This window comes from Leopardus geoffroyi, chromosome C3 (genome assembly GCF_018350155.1).
Source record: "Leopardus geoffroyi isolate Oge1 chromosome C3, O.geoffroyi_Oge1_pat1.0, whole genome shotgun sequence".
NCBI classification, from domain to species: Eukaryota; Metazoa; Chordata; class Mammalia; order Carnivora; family Felidae; genus Leopardus; species Leopardus geoffroyi.
In genome coordinates this window covers 2,670,815-2,694,297 of record NC_059338.1, presented here as the reverse complement: position 1 = coordinate 2,694,297, position 23,483 = coordinate 2,670,815, and the positions used below count along the sequence as shown (strand labels likewise).

General features: G+C 53.0%; 1 protein-coding gene and 1 long non-coding RNA gene across 2 annotated transcripts; one reads left to right on the top strand and one right to left on the bottom strand.

The window, feature by feature from the left end:
- Positions 1-270: 270 nt before the first annotated feature.
- On the bottom strand, positions 271-5,901 carry LOC123585921. The gene is made up of 3 exons (XR_006706486.1): positions 5,707-5,901; positions 1,825-1,908; positions 271-395 (listed from the first exon to the last, which is right to left on the bottom strand). It is a non-coding gene; the product is annotated as an uncharacterized LOC123585921 (long non-coding RNA).
- Positions 5,902-6,180: 279 nt separating this feature from the next.
- ETV3 (ETS variant transcription factor 3) lies at positions 6,181-18,073 on the top strand. The gene is given in 6 exon segments (XM_045454651.1): positions 6,181-6,299; positions 8,139-8,197; positions 8,810-8,845; positions 8,848-9,046; positions 10,288-10,403; positions 16,319-18,073. Coding segments are annotated over 5 exon segments (1,527 nt in total). The 5' UTR covers positions 6,181-6,299; positions 8,139-8,151; the 3' UTR covers positions 17,449-18,073.
- The last annotated feature ends 5,410 nt before the right edge of the window (positions 18,074-23,483 follow it).

Below are 23,483 nucleotides of genomic sequence, written 5' to 3'. Positions count from 1 at the left end.
CGGTGTCCAACTACTTGACACGAACCCCCACTCCCCTCTCCCTGCGGCCAGCATAACGAGTACTTTTCCTTTGATGTTCTTCCTTTCCACAGCGGCTTTAACTCTCTACCAGAGTCCCCCGCACTAGGCACTCTGCTATTTGGAATCCCATCACCTCCAACCCCACTAACTGGCATCCTGCCGATCAAAGGTACGATAATTGAGGACACACTACGGGATCCTGCAGTGACTTCTGAACCCGTCAGAAAATATTTGATTGTGTTTGGAGTAGGTTCACGTCGACGTTTTAATGTATTCTGCAGAAGTCTGTTTCATGCTTGCTCTAAGTAGAGTCTCTCTACCAGGACATCATACAATAACATATTCCAATAAATCCAGATGATATAGACAGGAGGCTGGAATGAATAACAGATCAAAACCAACCATATAAAGTTGACAAGAAGTAATGTAATTAATGTAAACTCTGGCATTTAGACTTCGAGACGACTTAACAGAAGACTTGGACAGTTCTCGTAAGAAAGCCATAGAGATTTTGACTATCTACTCAGCAGTACGCTATGGCCTCTGAAACAGTCCATCTTATCCAAGGCCATTTTAAGGTGGGGGGTGGAGGGAGAGGGAGAGAGGGAGAGAGGAGGGAGAGAGAGAAAGGGAGAAAGGAGAGGGAATGAGAGTGTCCAAACAAAGAGAGAACAGCCCCACTCCATACTTTGCTAATCAGAGGAGGGCTGTGTTTAGTTACTGAAGCCACATTTGAAGAGGAAAGGAAATAAGGATGTTTCTTCCAGTTAATTCCTTACAAAAGGCATAATACTTGCCTTCAAAGAGCTGGTGGGTTGTCACATGGAAGAAACATTCCACTTAATCTGCACAGCCCCGGTGCCCAGAGCTAGGAGTCATGGGTAGTCACGTCAGGGCAACACATTTCAGCTCCATATAAGGAAGAGCCTTCCACAGTTAGGGTGATCTAAACGCTGAACGTGGATGAAAACGGGAGAAGCAAAGAAAATCCCAGGGTGTGGTAGCTTCTTTCCCTGCGTGGTAGGTACTTAAGCACCTTTGTTTTATTATGGTTTTTCAACGGACACGTAGATCTCCATATACTCTTCTGCAGGTCTGATGTGTTTTACAATAAGAAAACTACGTTGACCAGGTGCTAGGCAAAGTGGTGAGCTGCAAAGTAGTAAGGGTCCAGGCAGAGGCTGGTAGTGAGGGGACAGGGTAATGACCTCGACATTCAGTCCATCGCTAAGATTCTACACATCCGAAAATACGTGGGCAATTATTAAAGGGAAGCTTTTCAGAAGTATTTTTAAGATGATTGCCTTTTAATTAACGTTGAGTCGAGGCCTCGTTCCATTGTTTGCCGCAATTGGTACGGGCGTCTGCTAGACTACGATCCCAAGTCTCTGTTACAGCGATTATCATGTTTATTGCCATTGTGTAATGAGAATTAGATAGACACAGTGTCTGCCCTCTTAGGACAACAAATGATGTAAAGAGTATACAGTAAGAGCCGGACACGAACAGTGAACAAATACAAAAGATAGCGAAAAGGTTCACGTAGCAAACAGGGCGAGGTTTCAGGCTTACAGGAGAGGGGACTAGGTACGCAAGGACCTTGGGAAGTGTGCCCTGGGTGGGTCAAGATCAGGAGCGAGCCCTCTGCTCCAGTTAACTTCAGTGGGCTTCCTGGGTGAAGCGAACTTTCAGAACGATCTAGATTCTGGCAATCATACGTTTGGTTAGGGGAACCTTTGTCCCGGGCTGCCAGGAAAAAGAAAAAGAAAAAAGTCAAGATAGCCTGAGTGGCTGGTTCCTCACGTCAGTCCTGTTCTCCTGTTCTGTTCCTTCGTGATCTCTCACTACCGTCTCCCCCGTGCTGATCTGAGATGGGGGAACCAAGACCTGAAAAGGGGAAATGAGAGGAAGGGGTATTTGTGGACTGTGAAAGATGTGGAGTCGGGGAGAGTCCTTGAGTCCCCGAGTCACTGCTAAACAAACACACAGCCTTTGCCCCTCCTGGCTGAGCTGTGACTCTGGGCCAAGTTACTTCTCCTTTGGGCTCACTTAACCTTTAATCTGGGGATCCCCACTCATGTTACTGACATTAACTCCTCTATCTTTACAACGACCCTAGGTTGATGGGAAAAATAAACCAAAACACGAAAATCTTATGATCTGCTTGAGTCCAATGTGGTAAAATACAAATAATCCATGGCCGAAGTTTATTCTTTCATAATCACTTGTCTTCACTTTACTGAAAGGGAACCCGAGTCACAAAGAGAGGAAGTAAGTTTATTCCACGTACACAATAGAGCTTTGGGCTCTATTGATATAAATAACGTTCTAACAGTACAGTATTTTCCTTTCTGAAACTTCTTGTCGTGGTCATTTTACGGGTGGGGATACTGATACTGAGGCTCAGAGTGACTGAAATGGACTGTCCCAAGGCAAGCTTAACAAAAAATATCGTGCCTGGATGAGAAACTCAAGAACCCAAATTCTCAAAGCAAAATTCTTTTCCGTTAGATTGCCACCCAGGTCTGAAGCATTAAGTTCACTTGAGGTTTGTGAAACGAGGTGATTATGGCTGTCTAGTTCAAGTTCTGGATACCAAGAACAGTGCGGGGTCTGGGGCTGGTAGCAAGAGGCATCACGGTCCATGACCTTCGTAAAGAGTTTAGAGTGTACGGGGGCGCCTGGGGGGCTCAGTCGGTTGAGCGTCCGACTTCAGCTCAGGTCGTGATCTCGCGATTCGTGAGTTCGAGCCCCGCGTCGGGCTCTGTGGCGACAGCTCGGAGCCTGGAGCCTGCTTCGGATTGTGCGTCTCCTTCTCTCTCTGCCCCGCCCCGACTTGTGCTCTCTGTCTCTCAAAAAATAAATAAATGTAAAAACGAGTTTACAGCGTGCGAATGTGCAGCTGCCATCACACTCTGTCCTCATCAAGGACATCAACGTCCCTTTTACAGACGAGGAGGCCAGGACTCGTTTAGCGGCTTGTCAGAGGACCCGGTTAGCAAAGGGCAGAACTGGGACTGAAACTCAGGCCTTCTGTATCCAAGTTCAGCGAGAACACCCTTTGGGGGGAAAGAGGCCTTCTAGTTTTTACTGGGAGACCTAGAGGAGATTAAGGGAAGGTGGGAAGAAGCTAGTCCCGGCGGCACCCCAGCCCGTGTGTTGGCAAAGATTACCGTCACCAGGCATTTCAAGTGATGACACAGAACTGCTCTGGGCACCGTGACGTCTACCGCAGCTCTGGCTTCGGAAGGCCTGCAATCTAACACCAACACACCGAGAAGAACAAACATGCTCACGACACATAGATGGCATCTACTGCAGTGACAGATCTGCCGTGTTAATCCCCTACAAGAGTAGAGAGGAAAGCATCTGTAGCATACACACGGCCAGATCAGTTTGGGATGTAGAGAATTTAAGGGCACAAATAAAAACGGGAACGATAAAAGAGAGCAAGCCGGGCAAAGAAGAAACACACGTACACAAGCAAATGCACACACCAATCTGGGAAGGGTTTCTCGGAAGGAAAAATAAACCTGAGGAGTTCCTTTTCTCTTCTTTGAAAGGGAAGAAACAACGGTGTGGCGGTGTCATGGCAAGAGCAGAGGGGAGAGCGCGGGATTTAGAACAGAACTTGTCCCAGGCCTATGGAACAGCTACAGAGACGGGGAAGCAGGGAGGCGGGGCAGTGGACAAAGAGGGCCTTGAGCAAGCGGAAATTCAAGAGAGGTCACAACCTGCCTTGACTCCTCAGACTATGCCCAAGTGTCTCCACCCCCACGCTTTCAGAAAGCTCGTGCTCTGTGTGTCTCAGAAACAAGGACCCCCACCTTGTGGAAGCCTGTCTGGAGAAGAAGGCCGGGTGCCACGGTGAAGGCGTAGAGGACGGGGACCTTGAGGGTGCTGGGCAAGGGGTCTCAAACCGTCCCCATCTCCCCAGCTTCTACCACCCAAGGAGGTTGCCAATGCAAAACTTATTCATCTGGACCCAGTAATTGTTAGAGACTTCCCAGTTTGTTTTTTATCAAACCCAAATCTTCCTGTTTGAGTTTGAGGCCAGTGAGGAGATTCTTCACGTCAAGACTGTTGAGGTCTGCTGGGACATAAACATTAGTCAATGGATCAGTTCAAACTGCAGCCAGGTAGAGACACCTGTTCCTCTCCGTTAACTGTGTTTACTGACTCGTCATCCTTTGTAACCCTAAGTAGTCAGAGAAGCAGTGGGCAGAGAACCACTAGGAGACCAGGGTGAATAATATGCAAAAAGAGCGCCTATCCTCTAGTTGCCGGCCCCTTGCAGAAAGGGTCCTGGGAGATAAGGTGCTGGCTCAAACCGTGACAATTTGAGAGCTGAGCCAAAAGTTAACAATTTCAGACTTTCAGAGGAAGCTGCTCATTCCCAATCATGCTGGTTTCTGAGCTGACACAACCAATAAAATTTGCAAGGGTGGTGTGAGAATTTGAGGATTTTTATGATAATGATTCTTATGATTATTTTTGCCAATATTTGTTCACCTGCCGTGTTTACAATGTGCTCTTTTTAACCCCCCCCCCACATGTCTTCACGCATTTAATACAACCACATGAGCCGATACTATAGGAACTGACACAGAGAAGTTAAATAACTTAATGGGGGGGGGTCACACAGCTAGTACATGAAGGCACTAGGGTCCAACTACAATTTACATCATTCCGCTAAAATGATTTTAAATTTTTTTTTTCAACGTTTATTTATTTTGGGGACAGAGAGAGACAGAGCATGAACGGGGGAGGGGCAGAGAGAGAGGGAGACACAGAATCAGAAACAGGCTCCAGGCTCTGAGCCATCAGCCCAGAGCCCGACGCGGGGCTCGAACTCACGGACCGCGAGATCGTGACCTGGCTGAAGTCGGACGCTTAACCGACTGCGCCACCCAGGCGCCCCCCCGCTAAAATGATTTTAAAAAGAACGTTCAACCAAACATCTGATACTTACATGTAAGACATTGTTCTAGGTACTACGTAGAAGATACAAAAGATTGTAGACAGTTCCTTACAACGAGCTCAGGGTATAGCTGCAGGTATTGGTAATCTTGGTAATCGTCTCTAGGGCACTAAAATTGTGCTCATTTTATTCACCTACATCGTAGCCTTTTCTAACTAGAAAAGACCTTACATCCTCAATGCTATTGTCCTTTTGTGGTTTTTGTTTTTGGGGGGGGGGGGGGGTGTTTGTTTTTGAGAGAGAGAGAGACAGACAGAATGGGGGAACAGGGTAGAGGGAGAGAAAGACTCTTCAGCAGCCTCCACGCCGCGCACGGAGCGGGACCCGGGGCTGACCTGAGCTGAAATCAAGAGTCAGAAGCTCAACCCACTGAGCCACCCAGGTGCCCCATCCTTTCTTTTTTAAACAAAAAAGGCAACCTGAGGTCCAGTCAATCGATCAACAGCTAGAGAATGGCTAGTGGCAAATTCACAAGTGGAAGCCACCTTTTCCAACACCGGATGCTGACGTCCCCACGTGTCTGTGGCCTGGGTATGTCAAGGCACCAGGGGAACACCAGGACAACACGAAGTGCCCTCTTCTGACCCCACACGCCGGTCAACTCCCCTTCAGTCCCGGGTCCCTCCTCCCGGGCTGCCGCTCTTATCCGCCCACTCCCCTCCCCTCCCTCCCCCCCCCCCCCGCCCGGTGACACAGGCCCGCACCCGCGCGCGGCTGGGGGAGGCGGGGTCCACCTGCCCGAAGCCCCGCACGGCGAACTATCCCTGCGACAAGAACGACCTAGGGAGGAGGCGAGCCAGCGGGCTCCGGACAGCAGGACCGGACGCGGCCCGCCCCTAAGGTCCCCGCGGCGACCCTCCCCCGGGCTCGGAGAGGCCCCTCGGCGGGCAGGGCGCCCCGACTCTCGCGGGGGATCTGCCGCACGACCCCCCACCCCCGACGGCCCAGCCCGGCCCGCCCCCTCGCACTGCTCCCCCGGCCCGCCCGCGCCACCCCGCCCCCCCGCCAGCGTGCGTGACGTGTCCCCGCGGCGTGACGCGGCGCGGCGCCCGAGACGGGGAGCGCGCGGGGGCGGGGCGACGGCCGCGGCGGAAGTCGGCGTCTGCGGAGACGAGAAGGACGGGGGCGCGGCCCAGGCGGGGAGCCCGGCCGGACGGCACCGCCCCGTTTCCCGCCCCCTGCCCTGAGCGGAAGTGACGACAGCGGCCGCCGAGGTCACTTCCTGCTGGGGTGGATGAGGAGGAGCCGGAGACGCCGCGGAGGAGACCGGAGCGAAGACGGGCCGCGCCGGGGAGAGGTGAGCCCCGGCCTCGTCGCCGGGCCTTGGCGGGACGACCCGGAGCCTCGCGGGCGGCATCCCCGGGGTCGGGCCGCCCAGCGGGCCACGCACAGGCCCGGCCGGGCCGCCGGCAGCGCGGGGGCGGCAGGGCCCCGGGGTGTGAGGGGAGCCGGAGCGCGTTCGTGTGGTGGCTCCGCGGGGCCCCGGGGCGAGGCCGGCTTGGCCGGAGGCAGGAGGGAGACAGGCTCCGGGGGCCGGGACCCCGCAGCCGTGGAGCCGCAGCGCCGGCCTCGGCGCGCCTCGCCCTCCCGGGCGGGCCGCGAGCTGTGGAAGGGCGAGGGCCCGGGGAGGTTGCAGACGTGCGACGAGCGGCCTCGCGGGGACTCTGTGGGCGGCAGGGAGAGGCGTCTCCGGGCTCCTGCGAGGGGGCGATCGGGGAGCCGGGGGGTCGGGAGGAAGGTTCCTGGTCAGGTCCTTGCCGCGGCGGGGTTTGCACCCCCGAGTCTTGCGGTTGGAGGGCATTCCTGCGGCAGAATGGGGGCCCCGCGTTCCGACGGAGCGATCCGGGGCTCGGAGTCCGGGGCAGCTTCCTGGAGCGGCGGCGAGCAGTGTTTTTCCTCTGTCGCGGTCGCTGAGATGGGAGCAGCCCGGAGAGGAAGCGCTGGCCTCTGAGCTCTGAGGCCTTGTTATTGTGTATCTTGTGTGTGGGACTGCGTGTCTGTGTTTGTGTCTGTTTTCTCCTTCCTTTGGGGTGTTTCTGTCGCCCTCGTTCCCTGGTCGTTTTATAGACTGAAACTTACTGATTATCCTAACGTATATGGTGAGAAAAAGAGCTCAAAGGATCTAGAGGAATTCTGGTTAGATGAAATTTCCAAGATCAGGAACTCGCCCCCACCCCACCCCACCCTGAGGCCATTGAGGCACCTACATTCCGGCCTTGAGCTCTCTTGTTGATGTGGGTGCTGCGGCCCTGTCATCCACCCTGGGGAACCGAGAGTGTGGCCCTGCCCCCTCCTGCCCGCATCTCCCTGAGGCAGCTTCACCCCTCCCTCCTTTTTGCTAAAGGGTTGACCGACACAAAGCTGCTTGCTGCCAGGAACAGGAAACTTATCGAGGAGCTGTAAGTCTGGGTGGAATGAGTTCAGATCAGCCAGACTCCTCCACCTCCCCAACAGAAGCTTCTCAGAAATGCCCGCCTTCTCCCCTCCCGGTTGAAGGGAGAAGATGTAAAAATACTTCTCCAAGTAACGTAACTGTACATGTGGTGTGTTTACTTCCTGTATCCCACGGTGTTTTTCAAGAAGGAGGGGGCAGTCTCCGACTGGGAGGAGTTTCCTTCTCCCGTCTCATATAATTCGAAATAAATCAAAATCAGATGTTTTCTTGAGTGGCACAGGGACTTGGAGTTTTTCACCCTTTTAAACTGGTACATCTGAGTGAACTCAGGCATGTGTGTCTTGGCATCTGGGCCTGTCTGGTAATCGAAGAGAACGGTTTGGCTTGTTTTGGCTGCCTCTCTGGACCCATTTCACGGCACTCTTCCTTTTTTTTTTTTTTTTTTTTTTTATATCTGAAGGGCCGGTCTGGGGGAAGAAAGCAAATACTAAAGACGGTGTTTGCACTTTGTGGTTTGAAGTCAGGTGAGAGGTAATTATGGCCTTTGAAGCCGATGACCCGAGGACCATCATTCGATGACTTGGGGATTAGCAGTTTGGAGGTGACCTATTCGAAAGAAAGCGGGTTACATAAGGAGGGAAGCCAGGGAAGGAAGGTGGGGAAAAGGCTGTGCCGGAAAACGTTGGGAGGATAATAAACAAATAGCACCTTAAAGTAATTGATGTGGCTTGTGTCTCTCAGCAGGAGGGTGAAAATGAAAGCAGGCTGTAGCATCGTGGAAAAGCCAGAAGGAGGTGGAGGTGAGCCGAAGTTAATCATCTCTGATGTACCTGGAATGTTCCTCCCGGGGTTCCTTTTCTCTCCACTGGGGCTCTGTTCACAGATGTCAGGCTGTGACCAGACCGTCTGACTGGGTGGATGCCGCCAGCACAGTTGTGGGCTTGTTTCTTAGGAAAGTATATTTAACGTGTCTGGTCACCACACCTTTATCCCGGGCTTGAGTCTCCTGCCTGTTGGAGACACAGCTCCACCCTGGGGGAGGGGGCAGGGTAAGGGGTCTTTCAGCTCTATTTTCCTAAAACGTTCGTTTGTCTTTCCCGTTTGTTTCTGTTGGAACTCTCATGCCCTCGTGGAAAGTAGGTGTGAGATTTAGTAGCGTAGGAAAGGGCGACAGGTTGGGACACCTTGGTGCTGCCGTCCGGCTCTAGCAGATCAGATGATTGCCCCAGGGAAGGTGACGCGCCTTTGCTCTCCCCTCCCCTGTTGTGTCAGCCCCAGCTGACCGAGGGGGTGTTTATGGCATGTTTGCACAGCACTCCTGAGATTCTGAGCGTCGGGGTGCGAGGTCGGGGATGCTGATAGGTGTGTGCCCAACTCCTGACTACCTTGATCTTGCCCTTTTCACATTAAAGGGTATCAGTTTCCCGACTGGGCCTACAAAACCGAGTCGTCCCAGGCTCCCGGCAGATCCAGCTGTGGCACTTCATCCTGGAGCTGCTGCAGAAGGAAGAGTTCCGCCACGTCATCGCCTGGCAGCAGGGGGAGTACGGCGAGTTTGTCATCAAGGACCCGGACGAGGTGGCCCGCCTCTGGGGCCGCAGGAAGTGCAAACCACAGATGAATTACGACAAGCTGAGCCGGGCCCTCAGGTGAGGGAAAGGATTCCCAGGTCCGCGGTTGTAAGAGATTGGAAGGAGACGAAGCAGTTGGGTGGATGTTGGATAGAAAGGGTATCAGGTGGTGAGAGACCGCTCTGTCGAAGCGAACAGCAACGTGTGGCTTTCAAGTGGGAGCATAAGAGCTTCCGGATCTGAGTAGCACAGGCACAGGAGGGAAAGGCGTATCTTTGGTCATATGTAGGAGGGATTCCAGCGTGGTTGGCATCGGATCCTGACAGACAACCGAGTCCGCTCTGCAGTGGGCGAGGGTGTGTGGTGAAGCATGGATTGGAGCTCGCTTGGAATGCAAAGGATGAGTTTAGACTTCCCTGTTAGAGGTTGGTTAGACTTTCTCTCTTGAGGCTTTCCTAGAAGAAACAGAAAAGTGAGGCAAGCACACGGGAGGAGGGTTCGCTGAATGGCAGTGACCTCACCTTTCAGCAGCCATATCTGGGAGCTCCCTTGTCAGTCCAGAGGTCGCTCCAGCGGGTCTAAAGATTGACCACTTCAAGGTTTCTCGGGTTCTTTTTTTCTCCCCTTGTCAGTTTTTACACTTCATAACCCGTTAGCCCTCAAGGGGCCAGAAGGTAGGTTATAACCCGTGCTGCTGAATAGATGCGATGCCAGAGGCTCCGGGTCCGTTGAAGCCCCTGCCTCTCTTCCTTCTTAGCGACCTTGAGCGTCAAATCTGCGGCAGCTGTGCTGGAGCCGCTCTCATCCTCGTGAAAGTGAGGCAGGCCAGGCCCACAGCTGTTTCCCAGATCAGGGTACACGACTGTTTGACCTGCCACCATCAAACGGTTCTGCGTTTCTGTGTCTGCGCTTTGCGCTCAGGTCTCCAGACTAGCCTTATCAGGTCTCCCAAGAGACTAGTCTGCCCCCACCTGGGCAAGGCAGCGACATGCAGTGGGATAGGAAGGAAACAGAGAATGGAACTGAAAGTGTAGAGCGATGGACGACAAAAAGGTGGCTGGGGCTGGGATAGGTGTTCAGGATCTGAGAGTGCGATTGTCTTTGTAAAGCCCTAGCCAGGCACTAGAACCTAGTTTGAAAATGGCATGGGAAATGGAAGCTCTTAGGTCTCCCGGCCCTAACCTGAAGGCCAGGCTGCGGAAGGATAGCGATGTTTTCATGTAATTCAGAGCAAGAACCGTTTGTCTCGGTGGTTACCTAAGTGTATCGAGAACTGTGGTAGCTAGAAGGTAAATTGACACATATTCCTATTTTTACAGATACTATTATAACAAGAGGATCCTTCATAAAACAAAAGGGAAAAGATTTACTTATAAATTTAACTTCAACAAGCTGGTGATGCCTAACTACCCATTCATCAACATCCGGTCAAGTGGTAAGAAGCAGACTGTTCGGGGGGGGGGGGGGGGGGGGAGATGAATTTTGAATTGAGAAAGGATTTTAAAAGCCCAAGTCTAAGACCTGGCATGTTGAAGGATTTTTAGAAATGCTGAAGTCAGGTGGATTGCCTCCAGGGTCTTGTTCAGGTTTCCCTATTTGTCCCGTACAGGGAGTGACAGCCTCTGCAGCCTCAGAAGAGGTGTGTTTAGCTGTGTCTTTGGTTCCCTTTTCTACATGTTATTTGTATCTCCCAGATACCCTTGCTCTGTCTTCTTTAGGAACTATGTTCCACGGGTCTGTGTTCATCTTTCAGGTCAGAACTCAGAGTGTTAACACCCTGCCCAGCGGCTCTTTCATAGACGAGGGCCTGTTTCTACAAACACTTCCGATTTTCTATGAAACTACCAAGCTCTCCCTTATCGAGTGAATATCATCAAAACCACAGCATGCTTAATCACAGAAGGGGAGGTTCATATGTTTGCAGTGAAAAGCAGGGTCTTTGATCTGCACTAGCAACTCCTCAGAGACTAAGATCTGGGGTTGTTTGACCTTCTTTTTTTTTTTTTTTTTTTTTTTTTTTTCAACGTTTATTTATTTTTTTTGGGACAGAGAGAGACAGAGCATGAACGGGGGAGGGGCAGAGAGAGAGGGAGACACAGAATCGGAAACAGGCTTCAGGCTCTGAGCCATCAGCCCAGAGCCTGACGCGGGACTCCAACTCACGGACCGCGAGATCGTGACCTGGCTGAAGTCGGACGCTTAACCGACTGCGCCACCCAGGCGCCCCATGACCTTCTTTCCTCTTACGTGCAGCAAGGCTCCCTCTGGACTCTCCTCTAACCACTTTCCATCACCACTCCTCACGAAGAGTTGAGGTCTGCCTCTGCCCGTTCAGAAGGCACCCTCTTAGAACGGGTTTGCTTTTGTTTTGTTTCAGATGGAAGTCTTATCCCTGTCCAAGAAAACAGATTGTATTTAGTTTCTGACCAGCCCATCAATACTGTGTTTTTGTGGCGTTGTGTGTTAAGGCAAAGAAATCTGATCGTAATTCTGCAGATTCTGAGTTCTCAGAGAAAAGTTGGAAGAAACTTGAAAAATCAGAGCGGGGTGTGGCCGGGAGAATATACTGCTGAGATCCATTGTAGATAGGTAATTACTACACACAACAAGTTAGGGCAGTTTTAGCCTGACTCTCCTATCGGTAAAGTCCTGTCTCTCCTGTAGCCACTCCCTCCTATCCCTGGGGCATGCACTTTAAAAAAAAAAAAAAGTGGTATTGGAATGCATCTCTCTAATTACAACCTGTTTTCTTTCCTTGTGCCTGAGGGAGAGGTGTTAGGAAATCAGACCTATTCTAGTCACTGGAATCTTGTTTCCTCTGTTTTCGCTCCTGTCCCCTTCTGCATACCTAAGGGAATTGAGACTATGGATGGGTAGTACACCAACAATTTTGAAGAAAATGTCGGTGTTCCATACCTCCTGCGTGAAAAAAGGTTCGCTGCTTTTGTTTGGAGCCATTTTTTCCTATTGAAAACCCTGAAGTCCAGCCAGCCACTTGAAGAGCCTGGAATGGGACACATCCATTAGCCCTTGGGAGTTCTATGCTTTTCCGGGGCAGGAAAATCGGGCCCCTCACTCTGTGAAGTCTCTGGTGTGCTAGCCCAACGGTACTGGCCTAGCACAGCCTATTCTCCCTGATGAAAGCAATCGGACCAACCTTGATCCTTAACTAAGCTCAGGACCCTGATCGAATGAAAAGTCACAGGGAAAGGAAAAGAGTATACATTTTGTTTGTGTACACCACTTGGTTGCATACGTCCAAAGAACTGGAGTCATCAGTTCATAAAGGACTTTTACCCAGACCAAATGTTGTTTCAGGTTTAACTTTTATGATGATGGGGAAATGTAACATTTATCGAACAACTGCTTAATGGAGGTACTTCTGCTGGGTGTGTTTATGAATTCTGTCATTTAACTCTCCCAGCCTACTAAACTATACATCTCCAGATTCACATCTTACAGATGATAAAATGACGGATGACGGCAAAGTCAGAGATTGATGAGGGCAGGTTGAGTAGAGTTATTGTACAGAGTTGTTGAATAGTTTGTCAGGAAACAATTCCTGAGAGACTGAGCTATTGACACTCACTCTTGTTTATTAATAGGTCATACTTTCCTCCCCCAAATTGGGATTCATTCGTTTGCTCAACAGATAATGTGTTAAGTCCTGAAGACAAAAAGAAAAGATTACGGAGGAGTTCTTTCCCTCAAGGAACTTAAAATTTAGCGGGAGAGATCAGATATATGAGGTCTAGCACAATTCGGAGTAGCAGTGTGAAATGTGATAAGCACTCTACGTAGCAGAGCCCTGTGGATTTTGATTCTGGAGGTCAGACGGGTCATGTCCAGATGGTGGCGATATGTGTGTGCTTTTAGGAAACAGTAGATGCTGATGGTAACAGACCCAAATAATACAGAAACTTAGAGTGAAAAGCAAAGTGAGTGCTCTTTTCCCTTCCTGGCAATCCTCGCTGTTGACAGTTTAGGGTAGGGTGCTTAACATGTGGGTGGTATCAGAGGTACTTCTGCGTACAGCATTTCATGTTTATCTTGAAAGTGTGCTATGAAATACGTTATTGTATATGTGTTTTTTAACGTTGACTGTCTTTGCATAAGAAACATTGGGAAGATGCAGAAGGTACTAGTAAAAATGGTTACCTGTCAGGGTGGGGGGTGGGCAGGACAGGCCATTCCAAGGAGGGATTTGAGAGCTCTCACTCTGTGCCTCCCCACCCCCAGTCTGGGTTTTTACAGTTCTCTTTATTTTGGAAAACTTTAAACCTATGAAAAAAAAATTGCAAAAAACCGAACAGTGATTCCTCCATCTAGATTCACTAATGGTCGACATTGTTGCCACGTTTGCTTTTTCTCTCTCTTTTTTTTTTTAAGTTTATTTTTGAAAGAGAGATTGAGAGAGAGAAGGCTCTGTCAGTGCAGAGTCTGCTGTGGGGCTCAAACTCACCGAGTCTTTTTGAGGTTAAGTTGCAGACAACACGACATTTCTCCCACGTTCCCCCCGTAGGTCCAAGGACCTTCTCTTCCACAACCACAATAACATTAACACACCCAGGAACTAAGACATTGTTCTAATACTCTTGTCTAACATATGGTACGTAATCAAACTCCATGTCTTTCACAGTTTTTATTTTTAAACGATGATTACTGTGTAGTAAAAAATTACTCGTTGTAACAAATAGTTAACGTAGTTAGCTGTGTGCCAGTACTATCCTAAGGACTTTATAAAATTATTAAACCTTTTACTTTTTATTATTTTTTTAAAGTTTTTTATTTTTATTTATTTTGAGAGATAGAGAGCAAATAAGGGAATGACAGAGAGAGAGACAGAATCCCAGGCAGGCTCTGTGCTGTCCACACAGAGCCCGACTCGGAGCTCGATCTCACGAACCGTGAGATTATGACCTGAGCTGAAATCAAGAGTCAGACACTTAGCTGACTGAGCCACCCAGGTGCTGCAACCCCTTTAGTTTTTATAACATGAGGATTAGTCCTTTTACTATCCATTTTACAGGTAAGGAAACTGAGGCACAGAAAGATGAGTAAATTATCCAGAGTCACACAGCTAATAAGTGGTAGGGCGAGGGTTTGAAAGTAGGCAACGGTCTTGTTATTTCCATTTTGCAAAAGGGGGTTAAAAGCCAGTTGGTTACAGGTCACAAGGTAGAAGGTGCCAGAACTGAGATTCAATGTCTTGTTTTTATTTTTTTTAACGTGTATTTATTTTTGAGAGAGAGAGAGGGAGACAGAGTTTCCAGAATGGGCTGTGCACCAGCAGCACAGAGCCCGATGGGAGCTTGAACTCATGAGCTGCGAGATCAGGCCCCGAGTCGAAGTCGGACGTTCAACTGACTGAGCCACCCAGGTGCCCCCAGAACTGAGATTCAAACCCAGATTTTCCAGCCTTGCCACCCAGATTTCATAGTGGCTCCTCGAAGGCGGTCTTGTTCTAAAGCAGTGTTATTCAAAGTGTTTTAAGCAGCAAGCTCAGTTTTTCAGACAAAATCTTAGATTTGTTCTCTCAGCGCATCTACCCCATAGAAAAGTGTTGCTGCTACTCAGCGTGGGAGGCGAGGGCCCATAGTGCTGCCCCAGCACGTGTGTTCTCTGTTCTTATTGCAAATCAGCATACCTTAGCCTGTGTGAAGAAGGAAGTAGAAGTTTGAAAAAAAAAAAAAAAACAGACTGTCTAGGAGACAGGACCTGCCTCCCTCCCTGCCGCTCCCCAGAACACACCTTCCGAACACATAGAAGCAGCTTTTTTGCTTTTTGGGACATGTGCTCTTAATACAAAATTAAGACGCAAATGAGTCCAAAAGAGAATTTTAGCCACTAATAGGCTGGTAGAAGAGATCCTTTTGGCCTGAGACGACCTTGATGCTACTCGGATTGGATATACAAGGTCATCTACCAGTTTTTCCAGTTGTAAGATTGAGTTACTGGCTTTAGGGGAAAAAGGCCCTACGGAGCCGTTTCCGCGGAACTTCGGTTTGGGAAATGCTACTCTGGCACAGTTCCTCCGTCGCGTGTGCCTAGAAAGCCACAGTGCACAGCCCGGCCACCTGTAGAGTCCTGGCTGAGGATGGCCCATTGTGTCAGCAACGGAAGGGGGCAACTGATGGGGGCGCTTTCCGACCACACCAGGCCTTACATCCTCTTGTTTCTTCTCCTTGGTCTGGTACTTTCATTTACTTGGCTTTTCTTATTTTTTCCTTCTCCCGTATCTCTGCCTCAAGAGTGTAGAAAGCCCTCCTGACATCATCACTGATAGAAGCCACTGGTACCTCCCAGGGGCCCAAAGGGTCTCTGAGGCCTCAGATGGCATCCCTTTCCTCTGACTTGTTTATAGAAGGACCTTGGGGGGAGTTGAGAACTCGCAGGCCTCTGAGGCTGATGTTCAGTGTGGTGTTGGTTTTTGCATCCGTTAAAGTTTCGGTACCAGCAGGCAGACGTGGGAGAGGGGGTGGTAGGTCCTCCGTTTTCTCCCAGCCTCTTCAGTGCTTGAAAGCAGGATGGGAATGGAGAGCATTATATGGAATTTGTTAGAGGAAAATAGATTGAATCTCTCTGTAGTGATTGTGTATCAGAAATGACAAAGGATCTACCACAGCAGCTCACCTTAGTAAACACGTGGCCTTTTCTTTTTTAAGCTGTTTTTGCTCTTAAATATGGTCTCGTTCGTGACCTTGTATGTGAGGTGCAGAGTCTTTGGGCTTTTAATGCATTGCTTTACATACATGTCCTTTCCAGTTTTGTTTGTGTTTGATTTGCTCGCTTGTTTTATTGATAACAGCCCAAACTAAGAAAGTAAAAAAGAGGGGCACCTGAAGGGCTCAGTACATTTTTTTATAAAAATAAAAAGAGACTCTTCGCAAAGCTGAGAATTGCAACAGGTGATACACGCACAGTAGTTTGAGTCGCCGAGGAGAAGGCTCGTGTGCCCATCTGTTCGTCCCGCTGACCCAGACTGGGCCCCGACGAACCCGTTGACCCCGGCTGCTTTATTACATCTAGTTGCAAACAACGGGGAGTCCCCACCGTGGTGGACGTGATGTTGGAGGACAGACAAATAAGAAATGTGATTTCGGACGCCCGGCGGGCAGGAGGCTAGGGGAGCCCACAGCAGCCGCCTCCTGGGGAGGGAGCTGAGCTGCAGCTGCTGGGGGGAGGGGAGGGGGAGGGGCAGAGCGCGTGCTTCCTGCTGTGACGAGCTGTAGACCCCCCCCCCCCCCCCCCCCCCCGTGCTGCTTATAAGGGTGCTGCTTATCAGGCTGAGCGTGCCGGCGGTGGGTGACCAGTCCTCTAAAGTGGCCTTTGTCTCCTCCGCCCCCACAGGTGTGGTCCCCCAGAGTGCGCCACCAGTGCCGACGGCCTCTTCCCGGTTCCATTTCCCCCCTCTGGACACCCATTCTCCGACGGGCGACGTGCAGCCCGGGCGGTTCTCCGCCGGCTCCCTCGCCGCTTCTGGCCAGGAGTCCGGTAACGGCGCCGAGAGAAAGGCGGAGCTGCCGGAGCTGGACGACGGCTCGGCCGCCGACTGGCGCCGGGGCGTGGACCTCCTGTCCTCGCGGAGTGCCATCGGTGCGGGAGGGATCGGCCATCAGAAACGCAAGCCGGACATCATGCTTCCTCTGTTCACCAGGCCCGGGATGTACCCTGACCCCCACAGCCCCTTCGCCGTCTCTCCGCTCCCTGGCCGTGGAGGCGTTCTCAACGTCCCCATCTCCCCAGCCCTGTCCCTGACGCCCACCATCTTCTCCTACAGCCCGTCCCCGGGCCTGAGCCCCTTCGCCGGCAGCGGCTGCTTCTCCTTCAACCCTGAGGAAATGAAACACTACCTTCATTCTCAAGCCTGCTCCGTGTTCAACTACCACCTGAGTCCGCGGACATTCCCCCGTTACCCGGGCCTCGTGGTCCCGCCTCTGCAGTGCCAGATGCATCCTGAGGAGTCGGCCCAGTTTTCCATCAAGCTGCAGCCCCCGCCAGCTGGGCGGAAGAACCGGGAGAGGGTGGAGAGCAGCGAGGAGTCCGCCCCCGTCACTGCTCCCCCCGTGGCTCCTGTCCCCCCGAGAATTAAGGTGGAGCCGGCCTCCGACAAGGATCCGGAGAGCCTCGGGCAGTTGGCGCGGGAGGAGGAGCGCCCCCGGGAAGAGGGCCCTGTGCCGGGCAGGACCACGGAGGAGGAGAAGGGCACCCTCTTTGCCCGCCCGGCTGTGCCGGTCTGGCCCTCCGCACCCGTCGGCACCCCGGGTGAAGAGCCCCTAGAGGTGGCTGAAGACAGTGAGGACAGGCCTGGCAGAGAGCCCAACGCGCCTGAGAAGAAAGAAGACGCCCTGATGCCCCCCAAGCTCCGGTTGAAGCGGCGTTGGAACGATGGCCCTGGAGCCCGCCAGCCGAGTAAGAACGGCGCGGCCCTCTGGAGGGGGCCGGGACCCCGGGGCTTGGCCGCGGCCGCCGACGCCTAGAACTGGCGGGGGGTCGGGGACCGTTTGTACTCTAGTCACACGCGTCCGTGTATTTATGTAGCGAGATTGGGGGTGGGGGGTGGGGGGAGGGAGTTAGACTGGTTTGATCATTCTAGGGGCATAGACTTGTATTTTTATGTTTGGGGACGGGATGGGCATCTTCTGTTGTAAATTAGGTGGGGTATGAACACTTTCCCTGGTGAGTAGCACGCGGGGAGGTCGATGAACTGAGAGGAGGAGGGGCCTCCGCTTCTTGGGGAGGCTCACACTTCCCGACAAACTCTCTCGGGGGCCTCGCTACGCCTGGCCCCGTCTAGTTCAGGTTCCAGACTTCTTTTCTATTGTATTTATATATGGAAAGCCATTAATGAATTTCTTTTGCTCTGAGAGATACACGTAAAAGGGAATAGGGCGTGATCAGGAGGGTGAGTGGGGAGAGCCCATTCATACTATGGGTGTCGCCTGAGATGTTTCTGTATAATTATTTCAGGGGAGGAATGAGATAACCTGTCTTACTGGGACGGGGGGGCGTGTTCAGATGTTGCTTTTTTCCTCTTTTCCTTTGTTGTTGTTTGGCGTTTTTTTCCTTTGCTTTTAAAAAAAAAAAAAAACCGTTTGCAGGAAACATGAGACGTTTGCGCCGGTCACAGGCAGGGGTTGGGGGTTCCACAGGGGTGGGGCCGGGGGCCCCACTGCAGGTTTCTCAGACTTACCCCTGCTTCCCGTAGTGAGGAGCCGTGAGGAGCTGTAAACTCTGGTTCAGGGAAGCAAGAAGAGGGCGGGAGGACATAACCCAATGCCTTTAAAAACAAAACACATACAAAAATGATCTTCATCTTTCCTTCTCCATCGTGGGTTTGGAGAGCCAGGCTGCAGTGTGGCCGTGGGCGCGCTCAGCAGCACGACGTGGGAGATGTCTTTGTGTTGCGTCTGGTTCTCTGGCTGTTTCTTAAGTCGAGCCTTAACAATGAGCATACATTCACCTGATACGGGTCTGTCAGCAGAAGCCCAGAGAAGGGCACGGACAACTTTGCAGACAAGCCAGGAGCGTCGAAACAGGGTTAAGTTTCGAGTTGGCGTTTAGTTGTTCCCCTGAGCGTCACCGGGACGGGAAGCAGGACGGCAGGATTGTGGGCGACAGGGGCAGGTGATACCTGGAAATTCAGAAGGTAGCCGGGGTGCGAGTGGATGTCGGCAGAGACTGAAGGGCGAGGCAGGCGGAGACACAGAAGGCGGCCAGATGCCAAGAGCCTGGGGGGAGCGCGGGAGTTGGTGTCCGTCCTGTCGTGGTGGTGCCGTTCCTGGTGGGCCCATTTCCCTAGATTGTTCTAATCCTCCTGATCAGCTGGCCGTCCCCCCCGCCCCCCCCCCCGAGACTCCCGTTTACAGACGGCGAGGAGCAGTTTCTCCATGGGGAATCCCCTTCCCTCGGCACGAAGGAATGGGAAAGAGACCTGACTGGGGGCAGAGAGAAGCTACAGCCACCCGCGTGTGCACACGCGGAACTGCGAGGTGTGCCGAGATGCCAGACCGGCTCACGTCTGCCCGGCGTCCGGGAGGCAGGGGGAGAGGAGATGACTCCCTGTCCGATGGAGGCAGGGAGCGGGCACAGGGACGCTGTCTAGGAAGTGGCGAAATCCCTGACTGCACCTTAGCCTGAGGAAACTGTATACTAAGAAGCATTCAAAGGTTGTCTTTTAATGGGGGGGGAGGGGGGAGGGTCTTTTTTAAAAGAGTGCATGCGGGAGGGGCAGGGGAAGGTCAGAGCAGGTGAGTGGGTTGGTAGGTGGCTTGGGACGTCTTGAGTCCGTCGTGCTATTATTCTCTGGCAGGTGTCCTCGTTCAGATTTCCAAATAGTGACTTGTCTTTCCCTAGGAAGGGCTCAGGAGAGTGGTCTATCAACTCAGGCTTTGGTCAGGCTGCAGAGGGCTCCCCGTTCAGCCTCCTTGGGGTTGGTTATGTTTTTGTCCGTTTCTTTCTCTGCACCTCTTACCTCGGATCAGAAAGCAAGCCCAGGCAGGTGGAGGAAGGATCTCTGCGTGGCATTGCCCAATCTAACCAGGGTGGCTGGCCGGCCCCCCTCCCTGTCCACGAGAGGGGGGGGCCAGCACGTGTCGGTATGAACTCAGGAATAGAAACTCGAGGCCTTTAAAATAAGAGGGAGGAAAATCCGTGATGCATACCTGGAAACCCCTGGAACCCAAGTGCCAGAATTAATTCCTAGATGCTGCTTCTGTGTGAACAAAAAGTCACCGCTTTTACACTTGAAAAAACACACTCGAAAAACATTCAACTCCATGAGAAATGTTTTTTGGCTTTAAGAAATTGTTTGGTGTTTACTGTTTTCTTTGGCTGCCATTCCTCTGGTAAATCGTTGGTTGATCTGCACGGTGCGCGGGCTGGCGTCGGGAAGGGCCCTCCTACAGAGCCAGACTTGCTCAGGAAGGGGACCGGGAATGGGGAAGTCATCGACATTTCCCTGGGCAGTGGGGTGGGAGGTGCCTCCTCACCCCGGGGGACCCATTCCGGCAGGCACCTGTCTCCCTGGCCCGGCACAAAGCCAGTCCTAGCTCTTTGCGCCGCATTTCATCCCTGTCCCGCAGCAGGCGGGGAAAGGGGGACGAGACCGGGCCTGTTCCTCCCGTTCCCCCCCACGTTTTGCTGCGCCAAACCTTTCAGACTTTGCAGGTCTACATCTTGGAATTTCATCAGTCAAGAACTTGTTCGTGCAAACAGTTTGCTTTTCTGACTCTAGAGGGAACAGTAGTGGTCTCCCAAGGGCATCCGGCGCTGCTGAGCTCCTTCTTTTAAAGGATGGCTAGGTGTGTAGCAGGCGACCCACCAGGTCCCTTCACCCCAGTTTTCAAGCTGCACTGCGTTAAACCCAGCTCGCCAGCCGACAGGGAGACGCCGCGCCCTAGTCCTCTGTGGGCCAAGAGACCCTGCGAAGCATTAAAAAGTAGTTGAAGTACATCACTTCTCACCAAGCGGGTAGTCAGTTGGCTGTTTGTCCCTTGTTTTTTGGTTTTTTTTTTTTTAATTTATTCCATAATTATGTTTATACTTTTTATTTTGTAAAGGGTAATGGAACATATGTTTTAAATTTGCTTAGAAGAAAATTTTTGACCCGTTCTTTCGTGAGCAGTTCTCTTTCTCGTTTTGGTGGGGTGGGTGGGGGGAGTCACGGCTCATTCGTTCCGACATAGCTAAGCATTCTTTGAGTTGCAGAATTGCGAGGCAGGGATCTGGGAGTGAGGCGCTCACGCGTGGGGGAGGACTTCTAGGCGTGGCTGCAGCAGAACCAGCGTGCATGTGTGCGTACGTGTAAGTAACCGCCTCCATCGTGCAGTGCCTTTTAGACGTTCCTCTTTCTATAAAGTCTTCAAATTTTTGCATATATATTATATATATATATATGATGTAATGTTATAGAAATATATGTATAATATACATATTTTTTCCAGGGGTATCTGATAGCTCTGTATTTTGTTATGGAAGTTGAAAGAGAAAAAGTATTTTACCTCAGAAATTAAAGTTAAATAAAAAAATACTTTTAAGTAACGCCTGCGGGGTGTCGGTGGTGTTGACGCGCCGGGGCGGTCGTGGCAGAGAACTCGCCGAGCCGCGCCCGCTCACCCTCCCTGCCCCACGCGTCCTCACGGGGCACCAGCGCGGTGACAGGCAGGTCTTTTAACCGCCTCGGGGGCTGTCGAAACCCGGCGGCGGCAGCGGCTGCAGCCAAAGGACAGCTGACGCCGGGGACACGAGTTCGAGGGGGAATTTTGACCTCGGGATTGTTTGGAGGGTCCGGTGAGAGTCTGTGGCAGGGGCGCCGGCCGGCTCAGCCGGTGGAGCCTCCGGTTCTGGATCTCGGTCGGGGTCGCGAGTTCAGGCCCCACGTCGGGCCTAAAGCTTACTTTAAAACAAGGGGAGGGGCGCCTGGGTGGCGCAGTCGGTTAAGCGTCCGACTTCAGCCAGGTCACGATCTCGCGGTCCGTGAGTTCGAGCCCCGCGTCGGGCTCTGGGCTGATGGCTCAGAGCCTGGAGCCTGTTTCCGATTCTGTGTCTCCCTCTCTCTCTGCCCCTCCCCCGTTCATGCTCTGTCTCTCTCTGTCCCAAAAATAAATACACGTTAAAACAAGGGGAGAAGTGCACGGCGAAGCCGGCCCCGTAGGCCGCGGGCTGCGCTGTGCGATTCCGTTTCTACGAAGCGTCCGGGAGAGGCGAGCCCGGAGACGCAGCCTGGCTGAGCGGCTGCGAGGAGGGCAGCGTGACTGTGACCCCTCGCGCGTTCCCAGAGGGACAGGAGCACTCTGCAGTTGGCGGCGGGACTCGCACGACGATCTGATAAAGCCCGCAGGATGGCGGTCGCTGCGAAGGGGTGAACCCCGTGGCTTGCGGTTGTACCTCCGTGAAGGCGGTTTTTTTTTTTTTTTTTTTTTTTTAATTTTTTTTTTTTCAACGTTTATTTATTTTTGGGACAGAGAGAGACAGAGCATGAACGGGGGAGGGGCAGAGAGAGAGGGAGACACAGAATCAGAAACAGGCTCCAGGCTCCGAGCCATCAGCCCAGAGCCCGACGCGGGGCTCGAACTCACGGACCGCGAGATCGTGACCTGGCTGAAGTCGGACGCTTAACCGACTGCGCCACCCAGGCGCCCCGTAGGCGGTTTTGTTAGGTTGTGGTTCCGCGGCAAGCTGGCTCGGGTTCCGGGGAAACCAGCGAAAGATGACCATCCGGAGGCAGGAGGGGAGCCCATGGGATGTCAAATGTCCTGCCACACCGCCTGAGGAAAATGGTGCCACGCCCTGTAGTCTCGTCGCCCCCCCCAGAGCTCCCCACGTTCCCAGAAGCCCAGCCAGGTGTTGGGCCCGAATGGAGGAGGTGCCGAGGCTGGCCCGCAGAGCCAGGGCGGATTGCAGGAGGTCTCAGGAGGGGCCTGGAGGGCTCACGTTCTCCCGGGCCGGCCGCGGCCACACCCCGTGTCTAACAGGAGTCGGGGCCGGCCGCCGAGCGTGGCAGTCCTGGCCTCGAGAGCCTCCCCCCCCCCCCCCCGAGCCTGCTGGCACCCATGCCCATGGAGAGCAGGGGAAGGGACAGTGACGAAGGTGGCTGCTCGAGGCCCGGAAGCAACCCGGTCAGGCTGGGAATGAGCGTGCGTGCAGACCCCGGAGCTGGGAGCCAGGCAGCCAGTCAGAACACGGTCGATCCGTCCTGTGTCGCCGCCTCCATGCACAGAACTGTGGGATTGCTAGATGCCGAGCAGAGAGAGAGGTGAGAGAGGTGAGCGGGGCAAGGCGGCGGGAGGGGGAAGGGAGGGCTCAGCCCCTCAGGTGGGCGGGCTCCCGGTCACCTCCCTGTCCCACGCACAGCCCCGCACAAAGCCTGCGTTGTAACCGGAGCAGTCGCCCGAGCCAGGCCTCCTGGCGTCGGCTCCTTTAAACACCCTGTGAGGCAGGTGCCGCTTGCTCCCATCGTGCCGAGGGGACACCGAGTCGCGCTGTTAACTGGTGCGAGCCCCACCCATGTGCTCAGCCTCTCGGCCCTGCTGACCGAGGACACCCTCTTTTCCTCCCCCTCCCCCTGGCCGGTGACATCTCATCCCTCAGAATTCCACTCGCACGCCGTCGCCCTTCCCTGGCTCCCCTGAGGCGTCCCGTTGCCCCCATGCCAGCCTCTGAACCACGGCCTCACGCTGCCACCGGTGCCATTGGTCTGGCCGCTGACAGGATGGTGGAGAAGCCGGGGGCCGGCACGTTGCCAAACCCTGAGGATGCTTGACAAGCGTTTGTTGGACAGACGGGAGGCAAGAGACGCACGAGGGGTGTTCGCCTGGGGTAGGGGACACAGGCCTGGGATACAAGGACAGGCTAAGGGACGAGGGGACAGTGGCACTCGGCGGCATACGGTGTCTCTGTGACGAGCTTCCGAGCCCGGAGGAGTCCCTGTGCGGAAGGCGCTGTGCCCTGCGGCTCCCTCTCCCCCTGCCTCTTCACACTCTGTCTCCTCTCCCTGCAGCTGAGCCCCCCTCCC